Genomic DNA, 25936 nt, shown 5'->3' on the forward strand with positions numbered 1-25936 from the left:
TAAGAAAGAACAAGACAGGATGTAGCAGAAAAATTAGAACAAGTCAATCTATTTTTACAGACACAAGCATGTCTGTAAACTGCTCAAGAAAATCTAGAGCAGTTAAGAGAGAATAATAGTGCTTCAATAAGAAGCCAGTTTGAACTCAGAATTAAAGATGTTGAATCTGAACTCTCCAACATGAAAACTTCTTAAGACTGTAAATGGGGAAAATATAGGCAACTCTACCGAGAAGAAACAGGATGTAGAAAGTCATTGGCAAATGAACTACACGAGACTAACGAGAGGGGAGCAGAGGTCAGCACTGAACTTCTCCTGCAGAAGCACCAGCACAGCCTTCACGCAGCACTCCTCATACGAGGCCAGCCTAGAAACACTGTGTTGGAAATGTTAGTAATAGTTTTGTACCCAAAAGGAATTCTACTCCAAGAGTAGTTGGTGATTCCTACCTCAAGAATCCTTTTTATGACTTAAATAAACTTGTAATACTAAAAGGAATCAGGATGAAGGCAGTTAAGAACTTAAGAAATTAAATATACACATTAATTTTACCACTAATTCTAACTACCAGGGAAGTACGAACTGTGTATAAATTACATTTTATAATGATTTTTTAAAAATATATTTTATTGGTTTTTTACAGAGAGGAAGGGAGAGGGATAGAGAGTAAGAAACATTGATGAGAGAGAAACATGGATCAGCTGCCTCCTGCACACCTCCTACTGGGGATGTGCCCGCAACCAATGTACATGCCCCTGACCGGAATCGAACCTGGGACCTTTCAGTCCGCAGGCCGACGCTCTATCCACTGAGCCAAACCGGTTAGGGCTATAATGAATTTTTATGCCTGTCTAAAGGATAAGCTATACAATGTAATAAAAAAAGTTTTTAATTGTGCTTAACAGCATAGAATTTACCCTAAAATGGGTTAAAATGCCTATACAGAATTCATATCTATTATATACATATGTTTCACATTAAATATTGCTTGAAAAGTACAAACACTTTGACCCCATTGCTGAGGAACCGATGGTCAACAACTATATATGCAGCTCTCTAAGAAGCATTTGCAATCCATTTCCCCTTCAAAGTCCACCTTATTTTCAGTTTAGTTTCCTACCAAGTTCTCTTCAGAACTGTTTACATCTCTTTTGTTTGATCATCTTCTTCGAGTTTCCTGATTTCATTTTTTAAACAATTTATAGTTTCACGACTTGCTTTTAATCTCTCCTTAAGCTCTGCAATTTCAAAACTTGTTTTTTTCTTCGCAGCTTCTAATTTTTCTCTGGTTTTCACTTCAAGTTCTGCAACTAAGAAAAACATACACTTTTAATGAACTATTTCATTTTTCTTACACATCTAAAATATGTCATAGAGTAATATAAGGCATTTCCTGAAGTCAATGTTCCCATGATGAAATATGGGCAACTTAAGAGATATAACATTAAACATAAGAGGGTGGGTAAGAAAATCTGAACTACCAAGAGAGGATCTTAGATGTTTTCTTTAATAGTAAAATTATGGCCACTAATATTTCAATTTATAGTTAGAATTTTATAACATAATATCCTTGTTTTTCTCCATATACATGTTAATCTGGAAATAAGGGGGCATACAATCCAAAGACATCCAGCTAATAAGAACACTAAGTATATAGTGTTCTTACATTTATGTACAGGTAAAACTGACATAAACCAAAAAGAGAGCAGTAACTGTCTAGGTTTGAATTCTAGTTCTACCATTTATTAGCTGTACTACTCTGAATAATTTATTATCTCTATGCTCATTTCATCATTTCTAAAATGGATATTATAATTTAAAAAACACCTCCATATTCTTTTTTGAGGAGATTTTAAGTGAATTCATGTATATAAAGTATCTAGAATACTATCCGGTACATAGAAAGTCATATTAACTACTATTATGACAGAGAAACATTAAATGATATTTATAACATTCAAGCTGCCTATATAACAAGTTAATATCACTAAGCAAAAGAGAATTCATCTATTTAAATATTCCACTAGTGTAGCATTCTATTTTACAAAGAGAAATGTCTACTTTCACCCAACATCTCCATCTTGTGGACATTTCAGGTAATTGCTGCTGATACTTAAAGCATAGTTATGCTTTAAGTAAAGCGTAAAATGATCTCTAATTGGAAGAAGCAAGGTTTGGTGAAGGAAAAAAAACCAAAAACAAAAAACCCTTTGAGCACTGCTGGCGAGGCTCAGTGGCTGAGCATCGACCTATGAACCAGGGCACACACCCAGGTTGTGGGCTCGATCCCCAGTGTGGATGTGCAGGAGGAGGCAGCCTATCAATGATTCTCTCATCACTGATGTTTCTATCTCTTTCTCCCTCTCTCTTCCTCTCTGAAATCAATAAAAAACAACACATACACAAAAACCTTTGAAATCTGAAAGACTTGAGTTCAAATATACCCCTCACCCCTTATTAGCTGAATGCTGACATCTCTAGGTCTCCCTCAGTCTCATCTTTCTGTATGATACAGTTAAAATTCTGTATTTCTCAGAGGATTTATAAGGATTAATCAATAGAGCTGGCCCTTTGTGTCCATGGGTTCTGCATCCGTAGACCTAAAATACTGGGGTGGGGGTGGGGGTCGGGGGAGAATGTTACCTTGTTATTAATGTGTACTATGCAGTTAGGCCTAGATGACCACATCTGTACTGAACATGCACATACTATTTTTTTCTTGTTATTCCCTGAACAATACAGTTCAACAACTATTTACATAGCATTTACATTGTATTAGGTAGTATAAGTAATCTATAGATGACTTAAAGTATATAGGAGAATATGCATAAGTTATATGCAAATACACCATCCTACCCTATATAATAAAAGGCTAATATGCAAATTATCCCCTTGACCAGGAGATGGACCAGGAGTTGAACCAGGGGCCGGGGCCAGCTGACCAACTGCCTGCAGCCCCTCTCCTCTGCCAGCCCCAACCCCGATCAGCCCCCCACCCTGATCGGGGTGGGCCAGCCAGACCCCACCAGTGCACAAATTCGTGCACCAGGCCTCTAGTTTTATATAAGGACTTGTGCATCAGCAGATTATCATATCCTCCGGGTGTCCTGGAACCAATCCCCAACGGATACCAAGGGAAGAAGACTGTATGTATATGTGAGACATTTAGCACATTCAAAACATGCAATGTTTTATTTTGCTCATTGCTAGTGACTTTCTTTTTGTGATACATTTTGTAATACAGATATTTATATTGCCAAAACAATCCATATTTTTCTCTGTACTTTCTTTCACTGCTTTTATTTCTAAATTGTTTTCACCTCCATTTTTTAAAAAAAGTTTTGGCCCTAGCTGGTTTGGCTCACTGGATAGAGAGCATTGGCCTGCAGACTGAACGGTTCCGGGGGGTTCAATTCCAGTCAAAGGCACATGCCTGGGTTGCGTGCAGGAGGCAGCCAATCAATGATTCTCTCTCATCATTGATGTTTCTCTCCCTTCCTCTCTGAAAACAATAAAAACATTTTTTTAAAAAGTTTTACCTCACGGAGATGTAAAGCAGGGCATAGGCAATACTAGTATAGTCAATAATATTGTAATAATTATGTTTGGTGCCAGGTGGGTGTACTAGAAACATCAAGGGGAATACTTTATAAAGTATATGACTGTCTAACCACTATGCTGTGCACTTGAAACTAATGCAAAATAGTACTGAATGTAAACTGTAATTAAAAAATAAAATTAGCCCTGGTCAGTGTGGCTCGGTTGGTTGGAGCGTCATCCTGATATGCCAAGGTTGCAGGTTCAATTCCCCAGTCAGGGCACATACAATAATCAACCAATGAATGTATAAATAAGTAGAACAACAAATTGATGTTTCTCTTTCTCTCACCCTTACTCTCTCTCTCTAAAAATAACTAAATAAAAATTTTAAAAATTAAAAAAAGTTTGTACCTTTTGACCCCCTTCATCCATTTTGCCCACCCCTCACCTCCTGGCAACCACCAATCTGTTCTCTGTATCTTTGAACCTGTTTTTTTTTTTTAATTCCACATATAAGTGAGCTTATACGGTATTTTTCTCTCCCTGTCTGACTTATTTCACTTAGCATAATTCCTTCAAGTCCCATCCATGTTGTCACAAATGGCAAAATTTCCTTATTTCTTATGGCTGAATAGTATTTCACTGTGTATATATAGATACCATATCTTCTTTATCCATTCATCCATCAATGGACACTTAAGGTAGTTTCCATATCTTGAGTACCATAAATAATGCTTCAATAAACATGGCAGTGTGTGTGTGAGTGTGTGGTGTGTATATTTGTATGTATGTGTGTATATATATGTATATTTAGTATTTTCATTTTCTTTGGATAAATACCCAGGAGTAGAACTATTGGATCATAAGTGGTTCTATTTTTAAGATTTTGAAAACGCTCTATACTGTTTTTCCACCATGTCTGCACCAATTTACAATCCCTCCAGCAGTGCATGAGAGTTCCCTTTCTCCACATCCTTGCCAACACCTGTTTGATGCCTTTTTTTTTTCTGTGTTTGTTTTCTCTTTGTTGCTGTTGATGCATTTTTCATAATAGCAATACTGACAGTTGGGAGGTGATTATTTCATTGTGGTTTTGATTTGCATTTCCCCGATTAGTGACGTTGAACACCTTTACAAGTACCTGTTGGCCACCTGTATCTTCTTTGGAAAAATATCTATTCAGATCTTCTGCACATTTTAAAATTAAATTGTTTGCTTTTTTTACTCCTGAGTTGTATGAGTTATTTATATATTTTGGATATTAACCTCTTATCAGATACATGATTTGCAAATATTTTCTCCCATTCACTAGGTTGCCTTTTTATCTTGTTGATGGTTTCCTTTGCTGTGCAGAAGCTTTTTGGTTATTGGTTACTGGTCTTTCTTATGAGGTGTAGGAGCTCTTTATATATTAAAGAAATTAGTCATTTGTGATATGAACACAATAGTTTTTCATGGTTTGAAACAAAGTCTTCACACTTTGTTTACAGTGCTTTGTTTACAATGCAAAATATTTTATTCCCTTGCTCCCCTCTCCATATCAATTAAAAAACACTGTTACATGCTGGGGTACAGAGGTAGAAGATGGACAAGAAAGAAAAATGCAGTACAATGTCATAAGATAATCATAGGGAGAAATGAAAGCAGACTGGATTTATACTAAGGGGAAAGGAAAGGGTATGTGATTATGAAGGAAGGCATCTTGGAAGTAGGAAAAACTGATCAAAGTTCTACAGAATGAGAAAGGAAGTAGGCAGAGGAAGTACACATAGCAGGCCCTAGAACAGCCATGGGCAAACTACGGCCCCCGGGCAGGATCCGGCCCATTTGAAATGAATAAAACTAAAAAAAAAAAAAAAAGACCTTACCCTTTTATGTAATGATGTTTACTTTGAATTTAGATTAGTTCACACAAACACTCCATCCATGCTTTTGTTCCGGCCCTCCAGTCCAGTTTAAGAACCCATTGTGGCCCTCGAGTCAAAAAGTTTGCCCACCCCTGCCCTAGAAACAGCACATGTACATTTGGGGAACAACAAGGAGTCCTGTATTATTGTAAGTCTTAAATCTAGTCAGGAAGACCTGACTCATTTGTCAGAAAGACAGCATTCACAGTAGATACACATTCCGTTGGTCTGATTTAGTTACCCTTTATTCTTGACAAATCATAAGATCGCAAAGGGCAGGATATATCTGGAAGAAGGCCTAGGTTAATTAGCAATGAGATCATGGGGGAAAACATTTTTAAACTTCTTTTATTTTGTTCCACTTTTCTGCTTTCTACATACTAAATGCTTATATTTTTAAATTTCAAAATGAAGCCTCAAGCTGGAGTAAATTAATCCAAAGAAGAATAATTATTTGTGCAGAGCCGATCTTACTTACTGGTTTGAAGCACAGGTTATAAGGCTTTTACACAGAGATCGATAGCTTATTGGTTAAGAGTACAGACTCTGGGTTTAAAATCCTGGCTCTGATCTGTAGCTCTAGGGCAGTGGTTCTCAACCTTCTGGCCCTTTAAACACAGTTCCTGATGTTGTGACCCAACCATAAAATTATTTTCGTTGCTACTTCATAACTGTAATGTTGCTACTGCTATGAATCGTAATGTAAATATCTGATATGCAGGATGGTCTTAGGCGACCCCTGTGAAAGGGTCGTTCGACCGCCAAAGGGTCGTGACCCACAGGTTGAGAACCGCTGCTCTAGAGTCTTTACTTATACAATGGGACTAAAAGTAGTACCCTCCTCTTATGGTTATTATGGTATCCAATAAGTTATGAAATGTTAAGTGCTTGTCTAGTACATAGTAAGCTCTCATTGCATGTTCATTTAAGTTATTCCTTGTAAAAGCAACTATTACTTTAAAAGCTGTATCATTAGTGTTTAACTAAATCTGCATGGGTTTACTACTAGCACAAGTATCTTTATAAACTTTTAATATGCTTCATAATGAGAAATGTCTATCCTGAATATCACTCTATCTAAAAATATTACTAAGTTTTTAGAGCCTAAGTTCTGAGGAGTGCTTGGGATGTAGTCCTGACTCTACCAATAATTAGCTGTATTCATGGGCAAGTAATTTAACTTAACTATACCTGTTTGCTTTTATAAAATGGAGTACTTAATAAAATAATTGTAGAATTAAATTTTATACATGTACAGATTTAGAAGAGTACAAATAGTAAACACTCTGCCCTAGCCAGTTTGGCTCAGCAGATAGAGTGTCAGCATACGGACTGAAGGGTCCCAGGTTCAAATCCGGTCAAGGGCACATGTCCGGTTGCTGGTCTGATCCCAGTAGGGGGTGTGCAGGAGACAGCCAATGAATTATTCTCTCTCATCATTGATGTTTCTAGCTCTCTTTCCCTCCCACTTCCTCTCTAAAATCAATAAAAATATATTTTTTATAAAACCATAAAAACAAAAACAAATAGTAAGCACTCAATAAATCTGCTATCTTATTATTACCAAATATTGAGTATAATGCCCTCAAATTGGTAAGAGTGTACATATCTTTTTAGGTCTTTGATTCACATTCCTAAATTGTTTTCCTAAGAGGCTAAAGCAATTCATACCCACACAAACAATTTATGAGAATGTAAAGTTCAACACATCCTCACTATTTTTAAAAATATATTTTATTGATTTCTTACAGAGAGGAAGGGAGAGGGATAGAGAGTTAGAAACATCAATGAGAGAGAAACATTGATCAGCCGCCTCCTGCACATCCCCCACTGGGGATGTGCCCGCAACCAAGGTACATACCCTTGACCAGAATCGAACCTGGAACCCTTGATTCCGCAGGCCAACGCTCTATTCATTGAGGGCACATCCTCACTATTAAAGATTCCTTTTGCTGATTTGATACCCATTGTTTGCTTCACAGTTTTTAAAATTTATCTTTTCATTTTATTTTTAATATATTTTCATTAAATATATTTCAGAGATGAAGAGAGAGGGAGAGAGAGATAGAAATATCACTAATGAGAGAGAATCACTGATGAGAGAGAATCACTGATCAGCTGCCTCCTGCACACCTGCTACTGGGGACTGAGCCCACAACCCGGGCATGTCCCTGACCAGAATCAAATTGTGACCTCCTGGTTCAGAGGTTGATGCTCAACCACTGAGCCATACCAGCAGAGCTCACTTTATTTTTTTTTAAATTTATCTTTATTGTTGAAAGTATTACAGATGTTCCCCCTCCCAGTTTTTTGCATTTTAAAAATTACTAGCAGGGACAAATATTTTCCCATTTTATTTACTAATGATCTCTTCTTTTGCCTGTCCATGTCTTTTGTCCATTTATCAATTGAAGTTTAAAATTTTTATACAGTGTCCCCAAAAAATGTATGCATATCCTATATAATAAAAGTCTAATATGCTATGTGTCTGGTAGTCCAGTTGGCCGTTCAACCAATCAAAGCATAATATGCTGATGATATGCTAAGGCCACTCAACCGCTTGCTATGATGTGCACTGACCACCAGGGGGCAGACGCTCCAACCAGTAGGTTAGCTTGCTGCTAGGGTCCGGCCAATTGGGACTGAGCAAGATAGGCAGAACATGCTCTGGAGCCCTCTCACGGTCCCTCCCCAGCTGGCCAACCTCCCATGTCCCTCCCCAGCCCTGATTGTGCACCCTTGGCCTGGCCTGTACCCTCTCGCAACCTGGGACTCCCTGGGGGATGTGGGAGAGGCGGTTTAGGCCCAATCCCACAGGCCAGGCCCAGGGACCCCACTGATGCACAAGTTCGTGCACCGGGCCTCTAGTTCTTTAAATAATTATAAAAACAGTGTTTATTAAAATAAATTTCATTTAAAAAAAACTGAGCTATCAGCTTTTAAAATGTGTATACATTTTTTTTGGGACACCCTGTATTTCATTTGTCCATTTTAGGGTTTTTAAGATACTAATCTTTTGCCATATTTCTACAAAATTATTTTTCTTCTTTGCCCTTTTGAAATGTAGAAGTTAAATATTTTTTACAAAATCAGGTTTTTCTTTCCTTTAATGTAATTTCTTCTAACATCTCAATTTTAAAAACTCTTCCCCAGCCAGGTCAGCCATTTCTCTAATTTTTGAAATAATAGGTTGACTGACTTTAAAAAACATTTAACTATTTTTAATTAAACTGGAATCTGTTTTGATAAATGCTATGAAGCAATGATCTAAATTAAGTTTTCTTCTCAAAAGCTTATCAACTGTGCCAGTACCACTTTTGAAATTATCTTTTTTTTCCTTACTGATTTGATATTATTAAGAAAATAAAGTGAATATAATTCATAACATGCAATTTACTGGTAAAAACTTCCCAAGGATATACAGCTCCATGGATAAGCTTTAACACATAAAATATATTTTATAGGAAAGCTTTTTTATAAAACACATTAATTACTTGTACCTACTTAAATGAGTTATTTGTTTTGTTGAAAACACAAAAATGTGGTCTCTTGAATTTTAAAAGAATTTTCCTCTATCAATTTGGTACATTTTATGCTATGGGAGAAAGATCTATGGAGCACAAATGACCAATAACAAATTAAAATAGCATATTAGGTGCTTTTTTACCTTGTCAAAGTGGTCATATACATATGTTTTATGTTCATAATGAAGTAGGCCAGGTAAATACATTTGCAGATGCAGAAAGTGAAGCATAAAACTTTTAAATGAGTATGATTTTAAATTTTAAATGACTACCAAGTGGCAAAATTATAATCAATATTCAGATCTTTTAACTTCTAGTCATGAGTTTCATAACAATACAAACAAAACAATACTGAAACCAACAAGGGTTAAATAGAAACTGCCTTCTCCCCTGTATTCTCGTCCCCAACCCATTCTTTTACTGGGTCCCATCACTTCTTTCAGCCTATAAATATACTGGTTTATTTCCCCCTGAAAACACTACCCTCTAGACCAGTGGTTCTCAACCTTCCTAATGCCGTGGCCCTTTAACACAGTTCCTCATGTTGTGGTGACCCCCAACCATAAAATTATTTTCATTGCTACTTTATAACTGTAATTTTGCTACTGTTATGAATCGTAATGTAAATATCTGATATGCAGGATGTATTTTCATTGTTACAAATTGAACATAATTAAAGCATAGTGATTAATCACAAAAACAATATGTAATTATATATGTGTTTTCGATGGTCTTAGGTGACCCCTGTGAAAGGGTTGTTCGACCCCCAAAGGGGTCGCAACCCACAGATTGAGAATCGCTGCTTTAGAGCATTATGGGCACCTAGTTTTTCTTCCTCCATACTCACTATTTTCCAGGATTAATTATAAACTCATGGCACTTACATTCTGTTTCATGCTTGTAGGCTCCTAATGTTAGCTGACGAGATGTTGTTAATAATTGTTGCATCATTGCTGTTGGGTCTTGAAATATCTAATGAGATAAAATGAGAAAAGGCCTAATAACTTCAAAGTTCTACAATTTAAAATGCTTTTAAAACTCTCATTATAAAATCTTACCATTTCATCATAGAACTCTGAAACCACTGTCTTTTTCCCCAGCATTGCATTGGTATCTGATTGGAACAGCTTTAATAAATGATACAGGGTTACCTGTGAAATAAAAACAGACATCACATCTGTGCAATGGTTACCTTCATCATTGTGAAATGCTGTCATTTCTGTAACTGAATTAGAGACTGGAATTAGTAAACATACCAAATTCAGGATCTTGTCTCAACTGTGGCAAATCACTCAAAACTCTCTGTACTTTTACTTTCCTATTAGGTATTACCATCATCCACATCTAAACATGAACATTCTGAAGATGGTAAGTAAAGATCTGTTACAAAGCATTTCTAGAGAGTGACTGTATACAAAAACAACATAAGATACAGCTCTGGAAATTAAACTGGAAAATTACTAACACAAGTGAAATTAGATTATGACAGTTGTTCTGTGAAGATTAAAGTTTACAAATTTGCTATGGCAAAAAACATTTTGATACTTTCAAAAGGAATGACTAATACTAAAGTGCTTATGAGGGTAAGATAATTTCTTTGGCGACCTATAAGATTATTACGTAAGGAGGAGAACCAAGATGGCGGCGTAGGGAGTAGACCTGTGCGTGCTGCCCTCTCACAACATCATTGAAACTACCAACTATAAGACAAACAACCACCATTCAGAACCATGGGGAAGTTGGCCCAGTGGGAGATCTACAACTGGAAGAAAAGAAAGAAGCGCAGTGAGACTGAGTAGGAGCTACAGAGGCGTCAAAAACAGAGGTACACAGTCACGTGCCAGGCGGGCTGCAACTGGATGTGCGGTTTTTTTTCAATCGGACGCGGTTACGAACCCTCGAATCCTCTGGGCTTGCTCGGGGCGGGTCTCTGAGGCCCCAGACCCCATGGGGAGAGGCGGCACGGCCTTGCAGTGGTCGGAAAGTGAGGGAAGCTCTGACGCGCGGCTGCTCGCCGGCACTGGGGGACGCAAAGTCCCGGTGTCCTGGAGAGGCGAGGGGCCGAGGAGACTCCGCCCCGGCGACTCCCTGAGACCCTGCCCTATTCAATTTACATTCCCATCCAGGCTGTGCCAGAGGCACAAGAGGAAATGCCTGCGCTTTTACAAACTCTCAAATCCACTGAGCTGGTTCAGGCGGGTCTCTGAGGCCCCAGGCCCCATGGGGAGAGACGGCACGGCCTTGCAGCCAGCCGTCAGAAAGCGAGGGAGGCTCTGTCGCACAGCTGCTCGCCGGCACTGGGGGACGCGAAGCCCCGGTGTCCCGGAGAGGCGAGGGGCCGCGGAGACGCAGCCAGTGCTATTTGCTCCCGCCAGGGCGACTCCCTGAGACCCAGCCCTAATCAATTTACATCCCCATCCAAGCTGTGCCAGGTGCACAAAAAGACCCACCTGCGCTTTTGCAGCCTAACCCAACAAATTGCAGACTTCAACTGCTCGCACCCATGGGAGACACACTCAAGAAGCAGACCCAGGAGAACCAAGATGGCGGCGTAAGGAAGAGACCTGTGCGTGCTGCCTCCCACAACAACATTGAAACTACCAACTATAGGACAAACAGCTATCATACGGAACTATGGGAAAGCTGGCCCAGTGGAAGCTCTACAACTGGAAGGAAAGAAAGAAGAACACTGAGACTGAGTAGGATGTGCAGAGACACCAAGTACAGAGCCCAACCCAACAAACTGAAGATTTCAACTCCTCGAATAGAAAGAAGAGCATTGAGACTGAGTAGGATGTGCAGAGGCACCAAGTACAGAGCCCAACCCAGCAGGCTGCAGATTTCAGCTCCTCGCATCTGGGAGGGATGCACTCGGGGGGCGGAGTTGGGTTCGGGGCAGGCCGGAGCCAGGCCCGGCTGGGCCAGCGATGTGGAACCGCTATACCAGCAGGCGCACAAGCACGCCCACCGGTTCCAGTCTCGCGTGGGACCCTGGGGACGGCAGACGGGCAGTCTGTGCACTTGGTGGAGGGCGTAGTCCGAGCAGGCGTGCTGGATGTTCAGCCACCAGGAACGCCTGGAGATTTCGTCTGGTGGGGAGCAGCCCAGCAGGGGACAGAGGGCCAAACTTCGTGTTTCCCCAGTGAGGCTGGGACGGCCCCGGTGAGGTCGAAATGGCTCCGGAGAGGTTGGGACGGCCCCGGTGAGGTTGGGACGGCCCCGGTGAGGTCGGGATGCTCCAGTGAGGTTGGGACAGATAATGGGGACCAGTATAGACTGATGAACAGGGGTAGATGCAGAGGCAGAGCAACACTGAACAGACTGTCATACTATAGTGGGAAGCCTGGGGAGGGTTGGGGGGGGATTAAGAGATCAACCGAAGGACTTATATGCATGCATATAAGAATAACCAATGGACACAAGACACTGGGGGTTAGGGGCCAGGGGAATGTCAAGGGGGGGAAAAAGGAGACATATGTAATACTCTTTGTAATACTTCAAGAAATGAAAATTATATAAAAAAAAGATTATTATGTAAGTAACAAAGTCAGTGGTAATTCACTTTGGCACGAACATGTCTTCAAAATACTTAAAAAAAAAGTGTAGTAAGACATCAAAGGAAAAGTTTTGTAGAACAATGTGTGATTACTTTAGCAAAATAAAACCCAGCTGGCAAAATATCAGAGTTCATGTTGAAGTTGGAGAAACCAATTCAGAGGCCTCAGAGAATTTTCCAAAACTTAGCAAAAATCATTATAAGTAAACGTGCATCAATCACAAGCCATATTCCAAGCAGATAACTTGAGAAATGTATGGAATAGACAAGGGCACGTGACTACATGGATGGCTATTCCATAACAGGGAAATCACAACCTGGAAACGTAGGGAAGAGAACTGTACACAGGTGGGAGCCGGCACTCCCAGAGGAGCCCCAGAGAGGTTCAGAGCTCAGAGTTGGCAGGTGGAGAAATCAAGAATGCTGGGGGCGGCTGGGCCTGTTAGCTTTCTACTATCTTCCTTCACGCATAGACAAGAGAACATGCATATCTTCTTGTGGAACCTAGAATTTTTCACCCAAACAGTATGAAGTAAAAATAAAGAATTTTCAGATAGCAATGGCTCTGAAAGTTTATTTCTCAGGCATCCTTTCTGAAGAAATTCCTCCAGCAAAATGAAAAACAGAAACCTGGAAAGATGAAGAAAAAGATCATCTGTCCTCATTAGTAGTTGACAGGCACTATCTAAAAGAAAAATTCAAACTATATGAGATGCATGGGAGTAATTTCTAGAGAAACAGAAAAGAATAACTATGGTTTTCCTGGGCAAGGGGCCAGATATGGGAGAAAACAAGATGTTATGGGTTGAACTGTGTCCCCCAAAACGATATGATGAAGTCCTAATCCTTAGGCCCTGTGAAAGTGACCTTATCTGGAAGTAAGGTTTTTGCAGATATAATCAAATTAAGATAAAGTCAGTAGGATGTGCCCAAATCCAATATGACTAGTGTCCTCATAAGAAGAAACACAAAGAAAGGCCATGTGACAATGAAGACAGAGATGAAGTTATGCTGCCACAAGCTAAGGATCCTGGGGCTACCAGAAACTGGAAGTGACAAGAAAGAATCCTCCCCTAAAGGCTCTGGAGAGAGCAGGACCAACACCTGGATTTTGAACTTCTAGCTTCCAGAGCTGTGAGAATAAATTTCTGTTGTTTAGCCACTCAGTTTGTGGTACTATGTTATGGCAGCCCTAGGAAACTAGTACAAAAGACTTGTACTTTTTGTTTTTAAAAACTTTAAAAAAAAATCAGCATGTTTGACTTTTATAATTCAAAAAATATATAAAACTGTCCTCCCCTCAATTTATCATTTAGACTACCAGAGGCATTCATGAAAATATATAGGCAATGAAAAATTTCAAGACAGATGTCTCCAATTTTGAGCTGGGTTTGGTGATTCTTAGAGCAATGAAAACACCTGTACTTACTACAGATGTATTTCTAGGCATAGAAATTTTAGCTTTTGTTTTGTTAATCTTTACCCGAGGATATTTTCTCCACTGGTTTTTAGAGAGAGAGTGGAAAGGTGGAAGAGAGGAGGAGGGAAGGAGAGAGAGAGAAACATTGATGTGAAAGAGACACATCAACTGGTTGCCTCCTACATCTGCCATGACCAGGGTTGGGGATCAAACCTGCAACCCAGATACATGTCCTTGACCAGGAATCGACCCCTCGACCCTTTGGAGCACAGGCCGATGCTCTACCACTTGAGCCACACCGGCCAGGGCAACAATTTTAGCATTTGCTTTTAGAAACACCATTCCTTTTACAATGGCTTGACCTATATTAGGTTAATGGATAACAGAAGTAAGTCACAAGTTACCAGTGTCTTTTATATTTTAAATAAGCTCTCATATGACATTTTCTGTAAGAACCAACTATTGAAAAAGTATAATGGTTTCATTATACTAAAAGAATATTACAATAGTTTTTGGGGACTAAAATTCAGGCATAGCCCTGGCTGGGTGGCTCAGCTGGTTGGGCACCAAAAGGTTGCTGGTTTAATTCTTGGTCAGCGCACATGCCCAGGTTTTGGGCTCCATCCCTAGTAGGGGGCGTGTGGGAGGCAGCCAATCAATGTTTCTCTTTCTCTCTCTCCCTTCCTCTCTCTTTAAAAAGTAATATATATATATTTAAATTCAGGCCTATGTAGATCTATATGGAAACCTATTTAATAAATTAATCACTGCAGAAGTGCAAAAGAACATATTACTTTACTTTTCCAAGAGTGGACTTTAAAATTACATGATATAAAGATTTCTTTCAGAGATGTATTTTCCAATTGGGATAGGAGGGGACAACAGATGAAGAGATAGGTAAGGGCACACATTCTCAAAATTAAAATGAATTCAAAGCAATCTTACAAAGTTAAAAAGAGCTTCTGCTCTAGTAACATTACTGACTTCTTATCTCTCTCAATATCTGCTAAATTTTGTGCTCCAGTCTCTTTAACAGACTATTTATTTATTTGTTTAATTCTCACCTGAGGATATTTTCCCACTGATTTTTAGAGAAAGTGGAGAGGGAGAGACAAAGAGAAAAACATCAATGTGAGAGAGACACATCAATTGGTTGTCTACCACATGCTCCCCAATCAGGGCCAAGGACTGAACCTGCAACTGAGGTATATGCCCTTGACCGGAATCGAACCCGGGACCCTTCAGTCCACAGGCTGACACTCTATCCCAGTGGTTCCCAAACTTATTTGGCCTACCGCCCCCTTTCCAGAAAAAATATTACTCAGCGCCCCCTGGAAATTAATTTTTTTTAATTTTAATAGCAATTAAACAGAAAGATATATGTATTAATGTTTCTACCTTTTTCGTAAAATATAGTAAAGAAAGGTGTAAATTAGAAACATTGAAGTTTGAAATTATGAAACTATTTATTGAACTCAGAATAGAAAGGTAATACAAAAAAAGTTAAAACAAATGCACCTGTGGCCATCACTAGCCCCCTGGATCGCTGCAGCGCCCACCAGGGGGCGGTAGCGCCCACTTTGGGAATCACTGCTCTATCCACTGAACCAAACTGGCCAGGGCTTAAAAGACTATTTTGATTAAGAACAAAAGCAGTGCTTCATCTTTGTATCAAGATATTTGAATAATATTTTGCAAATAATGAATATTTAATAATTTCTTGCCATACAGAATAGTTGTGAGAGTACTCTAGAAAGAAAACAAAAATGGCAGACCTGGAAACCGTATCACATGAAAAATATTTAAATGAGCCACAGATGTTTATACAGGAAAAAAGAAAACTAATGTATGAATAATTATCAATAAAAAGTTCAAGGAAGCTTATAATAAAGTAGAGCTTTCTTTTTTTTTTTTTTAAATATATTTTATTGATTTTTTACAGAGAGGAAGGGAGAGGAATAGAGAGTTAGAAACATCAATGAGAGAGAAACATTGATCAGCTGCCTCCTGCACACCTCCCACTGGGGATATGCCCGCAACCAAGGTACATGCCCTTGACTGGAATCAAACCTGGGACCCTTCAGTCTGCAGGCCAATGCTCTATCCACTGAGCCAAACTAGTCAGGGCAAAGTAGAGCTTTCTTAAAACTAGAACCACCCCACACCATGCCCAGCAGGCATGGCTCAGTGGTTGAGCATTGACCTATGAACCAGGAGGTCATGGTTCGATTCCCAGTCAGGGTACATGCCTGGGTTGCAGGCTCCATTCCCAGTGGAGGTGAACAGGAGGAAGCCAATGAATGATTCTCTCTCATCACTGATGTTTCTATCTCTCTCTCCCTCCTCCTTCCTCTCTGAAATCAATAAAAATATATTAAAAAAAAACAACAATAAAAAAAATCCTAGAACTACCCCAAACCTGAACGGGATGTTTCACTTAATGACAGAAGTCAATATTCTCCATACTGAAATTAGCAAAACCCAAAGGAGATTATTTCAGAGACAGCATGAAGAAATTCCTACCTAGGAAGAGTATGGCCTCTCTCAATGGGTTCTAAATCTTACCTTGTATCAAAATCACCTGGGGTGCTGGCCCCTCTCCAAACCTACTGAATCAGACTCTCTAGGGCAGCGGTTCTCAACCTGTGGGTCGCCAACCTGTGGGTTGCGACCCCTTTGGGGGTCGAATGACCCTTTCACAGGGGTCGCCTAAGACCATCGGAAAACACATATATAATTACATATTGTTCTTGTGATTAATCACTATGCTTTAATTATGTTCAACTTGTAACAATGAAAATACATCCTGCATATCAGATATTTACATTACGATTCATAATTGTAGCAAAATTACAGTTATGAAGTAGCACTGAAAATAATTTTATGGTTGGGGGTCACCATAACATGAGGAACTGTATTAAAGGGTCTCGGCATTAGGAAGGTTGAGAACCACTGCTCTAGGGGATTGGGCCTATTCGTTTGAACTTATAAAAAACACCTCGGGTACTTCTAATATAGTTAGTTAAGAACCAATCCTCTGAGCCCTGGCCCGGGTGATACTCAACTTCTTTAAAACCACATATAGTTTTAAAACTTTAATCTGATAATGAAAGTCTAAATGTTTGGCGCCAAAGGAATGAGCTTAAATTTATCAAGATGAAAATTAATGGTGAGAACTATTAAAGCAAGCCCTGAAACAAATTAAACACCAGCCACACAAATGTGAAATGAGAGAGCCATAAATGAGTTGTGGCCTTCTAGGTTTAAAAATAAAACAGGCTTATGCCAAGGTTGTGGGTTCGATCCTCAGTCAAGACACATACAAGAATCAACCAATGAATGCATAAATAAGTGGAACAACGAATCCATGTTTCTGTCTCCCTCCCTCCCTCTCTATAAAAGCAATCAACCAATCAATAAACTGAGGCTTAGTGGTTTGTCAAAAGAAAGAGTAACGGAAAGAGTGTGGGGTCTAAATCTAATACTTGGGTTCAAAACGAGCTTTGCCACAACTAACTGTATTTTTGAGTCTGTGACTTGACCTCTGAGCCTTAGTATTCTCCTATCTAAAATGAAGATATCACCAACTTCACAAAGTTGCTGAGGGATCACAGTGAAAGGTTTGAGGGACTTTTTGCATTATCAAGCAATGATCTTATAAGAAGAGACCATAAAATGAAAAAGTTGGTGGTTATCAATAAGGATTCACAAGTAAGATATAAAGTAAAGCTGCTAGTACTTTTTGCTTTGAAAAAGCAACAAGACTATATTTCTAAGGCTTTTAACTATAAAAAACTGGATACTCCCATTTCAGATAGCATATGGACTCAACTTGTTTATTACTACTAACCAAATGATATTAGTGAATTTAAAATTTTTGCTGTGGTATCCCTGGACGAGTAGCTCAGTTGGTTGGAGCATTGTCCCAATACACCAAGGTGACAGGTTTGATCCCCGGTCAGAATATATACAAGAAGTAACCAATGAATGCATAAATAAGTGGAACAATAAATTGATGTTTGTTTTCTCTCTCTCCCCATTCCTCTCTCTAAAATCAGTAAATTCAAAAGTAAAATTTTTGCTGTAGTAATCATATGATTTTCATGGTTTCTTTCCAATAAATGTTCACATTGTATTCCTTCTTTCTATATTGAAAAATAAAAGCCTTGGAAGGCACATCACTTAAAAATGAAAAATCTTAACTCATGGCAAGATACACCATGCCAGCCCTGCTTAAGTGTTGTCCCATGCACCAAAAGGTTGCTGGTTTGATTCCCTGTCATGGCACATGCCCAGGTTGCGGGCTTGATCCCCAGTAGGCAGGAGGCAATCGATCTATATTTCTCTTTCTCTCCCTCTCCCTTCCTCTCTCTCTAAAACCAATAAAAACATATTTAAAAAAAAATACACCATACCATAAGAGTACATAAAGTAAGTCTGAATAAAAATGTTAACACATAATATGCTCTTCATTAAGTATTGTTACATTTTCACAATTACTAAAAAATCTGTTTTAAATTTACAAAGATTACCATTACTCACAGGTCTCTCATTAGGATCAATAAAAAATATTTTGATGATTATTTCGAATTCACCCCATCCTGTTTCAGTAATTTCATATGGAGGCTTAGTAACAACTGAAGAAGAGAAAAAAAAATAAAACAATTATAACTGTAAATTACTGATGTAGTTTCCTAGCTCTTTTTAAATTTGTATATTATAAATGAAAAAACTATACTCTACCTCTTAAAGGATTGCCATAGCTTTCATGTAACTTAAATTGAATTTTCTTCACATATGCTGACATATCCTGAAATACAGAGGAATTAATTAGTTCTGCCATCTACATATAAAAACTAGGAGGGAAATACACTAAGCATATGTACCTAATTTTATAAAACACATTTCCCCTCAAATATTATAGAATCTAATTTTCTAAAAAAAAAAAACCACCATGAATTATACCTAGGAGATTTGTTTTTTTTAATTTTAAACAAGAAAACCGGTGAATTCTCTCATAATTCATAATATATAGGCATAGACATATCAATTCACTTATTTTGCAAATAGTTTTTTATATTTATCTATAGACAATACTCTAAATCAAAATTTTTCCATAAAAACAATAGTACACTTCCAATATTTTTATAATAACCATATTATCCAAAGCAAATTTAAAAACTAAGCAACGTCAAAGAAGAAAATTATATCATATAAAGCTAAGGTCATCTCAACTAAGCAGCTAAAACTGTTGGATATAAAACTGCTCCTTTTCTTAATTTTATTTTGAAGCACAAGAGCATATTCCTTAGTTCTGACACATGAAAGGGATTCTCCTAGCTAACGTGTCTTTTTCAAACATACCACATTATAGAAAAATGCAAAACAGAATAAGCCAAACAATAGAAATGTTTATTAATTTTTTTTCTTTCAGGAATTTTTGTGTGTGCTTATTACCTTGCATCCAATATGTTTAAATTGGAATCACACTATAATGATATATTAATATCTGCTTTCATTACTTAATATAATATTGTGAACATTTTCCCTCCTTTTTTTTGAATTTATGGGAGTGACACTGGTTAACAAAATTATACAGGTTTTAGGTGTATAATTCTACAGCACATCATCTGTATGAACATTTTTTTCTGAGGTAGATTTTCCTAAGTATCTTTGAAGTCTGTTTTGGAAATAGTTTCATTCGTTTTTATTCTACAAGTATGAGTGACTACTAACTTTGGGTACTAGATGCCCAAATGGTAATAGGGTCTTGCCCTCAGGATCTGTCTATGGAGTAGGCAGCAGACAAGAAAATCAGTATTTCAGTGTAATCTGTGTCATTGAGGGCACAAGGTATAAGACCATAGGAGAGGCACCTAACATAACAGTTTTTGGAGGTCAAGAAAGTAGTTCTAAAGAAAATACACTTGAACTAAGACTAAGGAAATAGTAAAAATAGGGAGGGAGGGAGGAAGGGAGGGAGGGAGGGAGGGAAGGAGGGAGGAAGGGAGGAAGGGAGGAAGGGAGGAAGGGAGGAAGGGAGGAAGGAAGGAAGGAAGGAAGGAAGGAAGGAGTTTAAGAGTGCTCCTTTGAGAAACTAGAAGTAATTTAGTATTGGTAGAATGTAGGGTATAAGGAAATGAACAAGCAAATACAGACAAGGTATAATGCTGCCAAGATAGGATAATGAAAGACCACAGCATGCCTCTAAAATAAGATAGTTTTACCTTTATGAGGTTAATAGGTAGTCATTGAAGGTGGGTTTTTTTTAATAACAGCTTTATTGAGATATTCACACACCAAATAATTCACCCACTTAAAACGTAGCATTCAGTGGCTTTTTAGTATATTCAGAGTTGTACAACCATCACTATATTCAATTTTAGAATATTTTTATCATATAAAAAGAAACCCCATACCATTAGCACTCATTCTTAAGTCCCTCTTCCTCCCACCACTGGCAACCACTAATCTATTTTCTGTGTCAGGATTTGCCTATTCTTGACATTTTATAAAAATGCTATCATAGAATATGTGGCCTTTGTGTCTGGCCTCTTTCTCTTACCGTAATGTTTCTCAATTTCTCCATGTGGTAGCAGCATGTACCAATACTTTTTTTTTTACTGCCTAATGACATTCCATTGCATGGATATACCATATTTTATTTATTCAAGACACTTGAGTTGTTTCCATTCTTTTGTGTGTATTTTGAAGGGTTTAAATAGAGGAATAGTTTATTCACTTAATAAATATCTGTTGAATACCTACTATGGACTGGCTGCATTCCAGGCATTAGAGATTCAGCAACAAAACAAAATTACCAGCAGCCAGATTATATAGCAGTTTTGTCTTTTATCTTCTCTGATGATAACCAACCAAATTATCACTTAAAAATTAACTACTATTCTTGAAACATCTGATTAAATACTAAGTTAACTTAAGACATGGTGACTGGAAGATGTGCTGTGTTTATAGCACAGTTCTTGTTAGTGTAATTTAATTTTAATTAGAAAACATTTTTGGAAAATTTCTACTGAACAATCATATGAAAATGACAGCTCTCACTTTATTCTTTCAACTTTTGGGGTGGGTAACTTTTCTAAAAAGGACCAATTTTATAATCAGAGAGTCACTATAATATTAAAATTTATTTTCAAGCAAAACAAACTATAGGAAAAAACAGTACCTACCTCATTTCTATATGGTTTTACATATACTGTCCATTGATGGGTATGCCCATCCTCTTCTCTTTTCTTTCCAAAATATCGAGCAACATTGCCATAAACTATTGGTTTAACGATAGTAACCCCCTAAAAGGAAAATTTTAAACACAAATTAATATTGTATCATTACCCAAATAAACAGAAGAGTTCTGAAAGTTTGTTTTAAGAAATGGCAGGCATATAAGAGACTCATTTTAGATGGAAAGCTACAGACTAAAAGTAAAGGGATGGAAAAAGACACTTGGAGAAAATGGAAACAAAAAAAGCTGGGGTTGCAATACTTATACCAAACAAAATAGACTTTATTTTAATTAAATCTTTACTGTTGAAAGTACTACATACGTCCCCTTTTTTCCTCCATTGTCCCCTTCTAGCCCACCTCCCTATTGTCTGTGTCCATGGGTTATGCATATATGCATACAAGTTCTTTGGTTGATCTCTTCCCACCCACCCACCTACCTTTAAAACAAAGGCTATAACAAGAGACAAAGAAGGACTCAGCAATTCCATTTTGGGGTATTTATTTGAAGAAATCCAAAACACTAATTCAAAAAGACATACAGTGGGGCCTTGACTTACAAGTGTCCTGACTAACGAGTTTTTTGAGAGACCAGCTGTCTCTCAGCCGATTTTTTGCTTTGAGTTGACAGAGTAATTTGAGTTAACGAGCTCCTTCAAGAGCTCCATAACAAGTTCAGTCTCCAAAAGAATTAAACTCGTAAGTCAAGGCCCCACTGTATGTTCATTACAGCACTATTTAAAATAGCCATGATATGGAAGCAACCTAAGTGTCATCAATAGATGAATGGATAAAGAAGTGGTAGATATATACAATGGAATATTATATACAACGGAATATTACTCAGCCATAAAAAAGAATGAAATCTTACCATTTGCAACAACATGGATGGACCCTAGAGGGTATTATGCTAAGTGAAATCCATCAAACAGAGACAGACAAGTACCATATAATTTCACCTTTATGTGCAATAAAGGAACAAACAAAACAGAAACAAACTCACAGATACAGAGAATATTTTGATGGTTGCCAGGTTGGAGGGGGATGACGGGGGTGTGAAAAAGGTGAAGGAATTAAGTACAAATGGGTAGTTATGAAATAGTCATAGGGATGTAAAGTACTGCATAGGGAATATAGTCAACAGTACTGTACTATGTATGGTGTCAGATGGTTACTAGATATATAAGGGTGATCACTTCGTAAGTTATATAAATGTCTAATCACTATGTTGTACACCTGAAACTAATATAATATTGTGTCAACTGTAATTGAAAAAAACAACAACAAAAACTAGAGTTTGCTTATAACATTATTTCTCTCAGTAAATCAATTTTAGAAAATTATCCTCATTTCATATTAATACAAATAACTAAACACCAGATTAATTACAATGTCCCCACTTTGAAAATGTCTATTTTAGCCCTGCACATGAGGCTCAGTGGTTGAACATCGACTTATGGAGCAGAAGGTCAGGGTTCGATTCCTGGTCAGGGCACAGGCCTAGCTTTCGGGTTCAATTTCCAGTGTGGGGAGTGCAGAAGGCAGCCAATCAATTATTCTCACATCATTGATGTGCCTGTCTCTCCCCCTCTCCTTTCTTTCTGAAATCAATAAAAATAAGTTTATGTTAAGTACTTTGAGAGCTTTTCTGAAAAGAAACACAAAAGAATCTTTATTCACAAACTTTAAAGTGAGGCTCTGCAATAAAGATCGCCAACTTCAACTGCAATCAGCTGATGATAATGTCCTATTTATCAGCTTACGGCAGTGTTTTCCAAAGCACAGTACAAATACTAAAGACAACTTGGAAGAAGATTTTAGGTAAAATAAGAGCAAACATAATAAACGCATTTTATTATTTATAGCTTTACTTTTTCCACTATTTGAAAAACCGTAACTAGCAATTCAAACCCAGAATTTCAAAAATATTAATGCTGCGGAACGGGCTTTTAAAAATTAATCTAAATAAAAATGTTAAATATTACAGCTGGATTTGGATAATGATAAAGTGTCACTTGGACGACTGATGCTCGTTTACTGCCAATGGCCATGCTTCCTACATTTGGGCTCATTTCTGAGATGTACATACATGTTTCTCATCACATCTGGTGAGTGTAAAGGCAGTGAGTGTTGACAGATGATGATGGAGGAGAGAAAAAATTTCAAGTGAAGACAAAATGCTGAGTGTTACACATGAATTTCAGATCAATTGTTCAGTAGTAAGAATGTATCTGAAGGTCAAAGAGCAAGATATACACATGTGATAAGTGTTGTGCCAATGTAACCAATAAGAAATGAGGGAAAGCACTGAACAAATGGAAAAACTATTAATTGTGGCTGAATAATAAATTCAATACCTATTAGCCTAAGTTAGTCCAGAAGAAGGCAAGCTGTTTGTATAAGAACGTAAATAATCACGGTAAGTGCTACTGACACTTTTGTGGAACCACAGATGGGGTCTCAGGTTCAAGGCCTGAATGAGTGAGTATAAGAAGAGCTGACTTGGGGAGTGGCTAATAGATCCCATGGCTGCTATGGTGTTGGTAGGAACTTGCAGAGTTCCTCAATGATAAAAAACGGGCTCATCTGTCAACAGACTTTCTACCTGGATAAAATTTATCTAAATTGGAAAAAGATGCCTACAAAACCACGTAACAATGAGTAAGGAGAAGTAAGTCCCTAAGTTTAAAACAGCAATTTCAACTGGCATGCTGCAAGAAATTTTAAAACATGACATACCTAACTATTTAGCCAGGGGCACTGAGCTATATTCTCTTGATTATCAAATAAAAAAAAAATGACAACACCCAATACAAGAAAAGCCATCCAGTGTGAATGAATCAAAGTTATATACCTCCCCCTTCCTTATTTTTTTGGTCAGATCAGCAAAATATATATTTTTGGTGCACCACAGAATTTTAGTAATTAGTTTATGTGTGCTATGAGACGAAAAAGGTTGAAAAGCACTAGTTTTAAGCTTTACATGACTAACTCACGCCTATGTTTGTAGAAAAGCATTTGAGGGCTACAGGCCTAATCTCAAGTCCCTTGGGACTTAAACTTACAAACTTTCAGAACCTAACATGATTGATTACAAGTATTGAAAGTTCTGTGAGTTCTTCTCCAAAATCTATCTTAACCCTTTGTTTGCTAGTACTTTCCTAACAGTCCAAAACCTTGCCCTAAAAGTCTGGGCAAAATGTGTATGTTTATCAATTTACCCGGCATCTCTTTCTGCTTACATTAAATTTCAGTAGCTTTTGAAATTTCAGAAGAACTCCCACTTTACATATGATATTAAAGCACTCTGTGTGGTAGTTGTAAACACAGTATAGAGTTAAAATTATGTGAAAACAACACGACAGATAAGAACTCTTTAAAAACCTATACTAGCTAGATTGTTGCAAAAGTGGGTAATTTCTTTTTAAAGAAAAACTTCCAGCCCTAACCGGTTTGGCTCAGTGCATAGAGCGCCGGCCTGCGGACTGAAAGGTCCCGGGTTCAATTCCGGCCAAGGGCATGCACCTTGGTTACGGCCACATCCCCAGTCGGAGGTGTGCAGGAGGCAGCTGATCCATGTTTCTAACTCTCTATCCCTGTCCCTTCCTCTCTGTAAAAAATCAATAAAATATATTTTTGAAAAAAAGAGAAAAAACTTGCTTTCTGGGCTAAATAAACATCCTAAGGGGTAGAAACAGGTGTTATATTGGGAACCAGTTGGTCCTGCCTTAACAATGAATGTGCGCCTTAGGGGATGTAAGAAAGTGCGAGGGAAACGTGTCACCGTGTCAAACATTATGTTAGGCTCTATGATAACTTGAACTAACCACTGAAGCAGCTGGTGTCCATGTCCCTATGTGCCAGGCAATGCGCTTCTCATGCCCTGGTTAATATCCGGCCGCAGCTGTGGCAACACCATGAACCTGGGCAAGTTGTCTGCCCTTTCCACCTCCCAGCTCTGAGTTCTGGCAAATGCTCTGGGTAACCCGGCCTCTGTCAGGTTCCGCGGGGCCCGCAGCGGAGAACCGGGTAAAGCTTTTGGCCACGGTGCTGGGCAGGCGGAGGGCTCACCCAGTATCTGCTGCTGTTTCCACCCTCCCCAGCGGGTGGGCCGACCCCGCCGGACCGGGACCCCAGCGGACGGACAGAGGCGGGCTTTCCCCGGCCTCGACGAGGCTGGTTTCCAGGCAACCGTGTCCGGCGTTCTGCGCCCCCCCCCCCACCTCCCCCCCAAACAGCACGAAGGCTTTGTTGTTGGCGGGGACGGAAGGAGGTGGTGACGCCGTGAGGTGGGGGCCCCGGAAAACACAGATGCTCCCTCCGGGATCGGACTCGCTCCCGCCTGGAAACCTCGGGGGCACCGCGGCCCTCCCCACGCCGCGCGGGGAGGACCGGCGGGCGGGCACTGACCTTCACTCTCCCGCCGGAGTCAGGCCCAAATTCGGCCATTCTCTTGAACATATTGTCCCACGGAAGAAGCCGCCGGCCGCCAGGGAAAGACACGAGGCCGGCGGGGTGGCCGCAGCCCTCAGAGGCGCCCCCTTCTCCCAGGGCCGGGCCCCGGGGGAGGGTTTCTTGGGCCGAGGGGAGGGCGAGTCCCCCGGCGCCTCCCGGAAACAAAAGAAGAAACCGACCGCCACTTCTCCCGGGGGGGGCAGAAACCTAAAGCCCAATTCAGCCCGGGGGGGGGGGAAGGAGGAACCTGGGGGGGGGGCGGGAGGGTCGGTCGAGGCGCCGAGATTTAAAA

General features: G+C 39.0%; 1 protein-coding gene across 1 annotated transcript; it reads right to left on the bottom strand.

Annotated features, from left to right (window-relative positions):
- Positions 1-871: 871 nt before the first annotated feature.
- Positions 872-25747, bottom strand: YEATS4 (YEATS domain containing 4). The gene is made up of 7 exons (XM_006095480.3): positions 25600-25747; positions 21138-21257; positions 18691-18757; positions 18490-18584; positions 10030-10122; positions 9856-9943; positions 872-1310 (listed from the first exon to the last, which is right to left on the bottom strand). The coding sequence occupies exons 1-7, from the start codon at positions 25648-25650 to the stop codon at positions 1141-1143; spliced, it is 684 nt and encodes a 227-aa protein (XP_006095542.1). The 5' UTR covers positions 25651-25747; the 3' UTR covers positions 872-1140.
- Positions 25748-25936: the final 189 nt, after the last annotated feature.

This window comes from Myotis lucifugus, unplaced genomic scaffold, assembly GCF_000147115.1.
Source record: "Myotis lucifugus unplaced genomic scaffold, Myoluc2.0 scaffold_156, whole genome shotgun sequence".
Lineage (NCBI taxonomy): Eukaryota > Metazoa > Chordata > Mammalia > Chiroptera > Vespertilionidae > Myotis > Myotis lucifugus.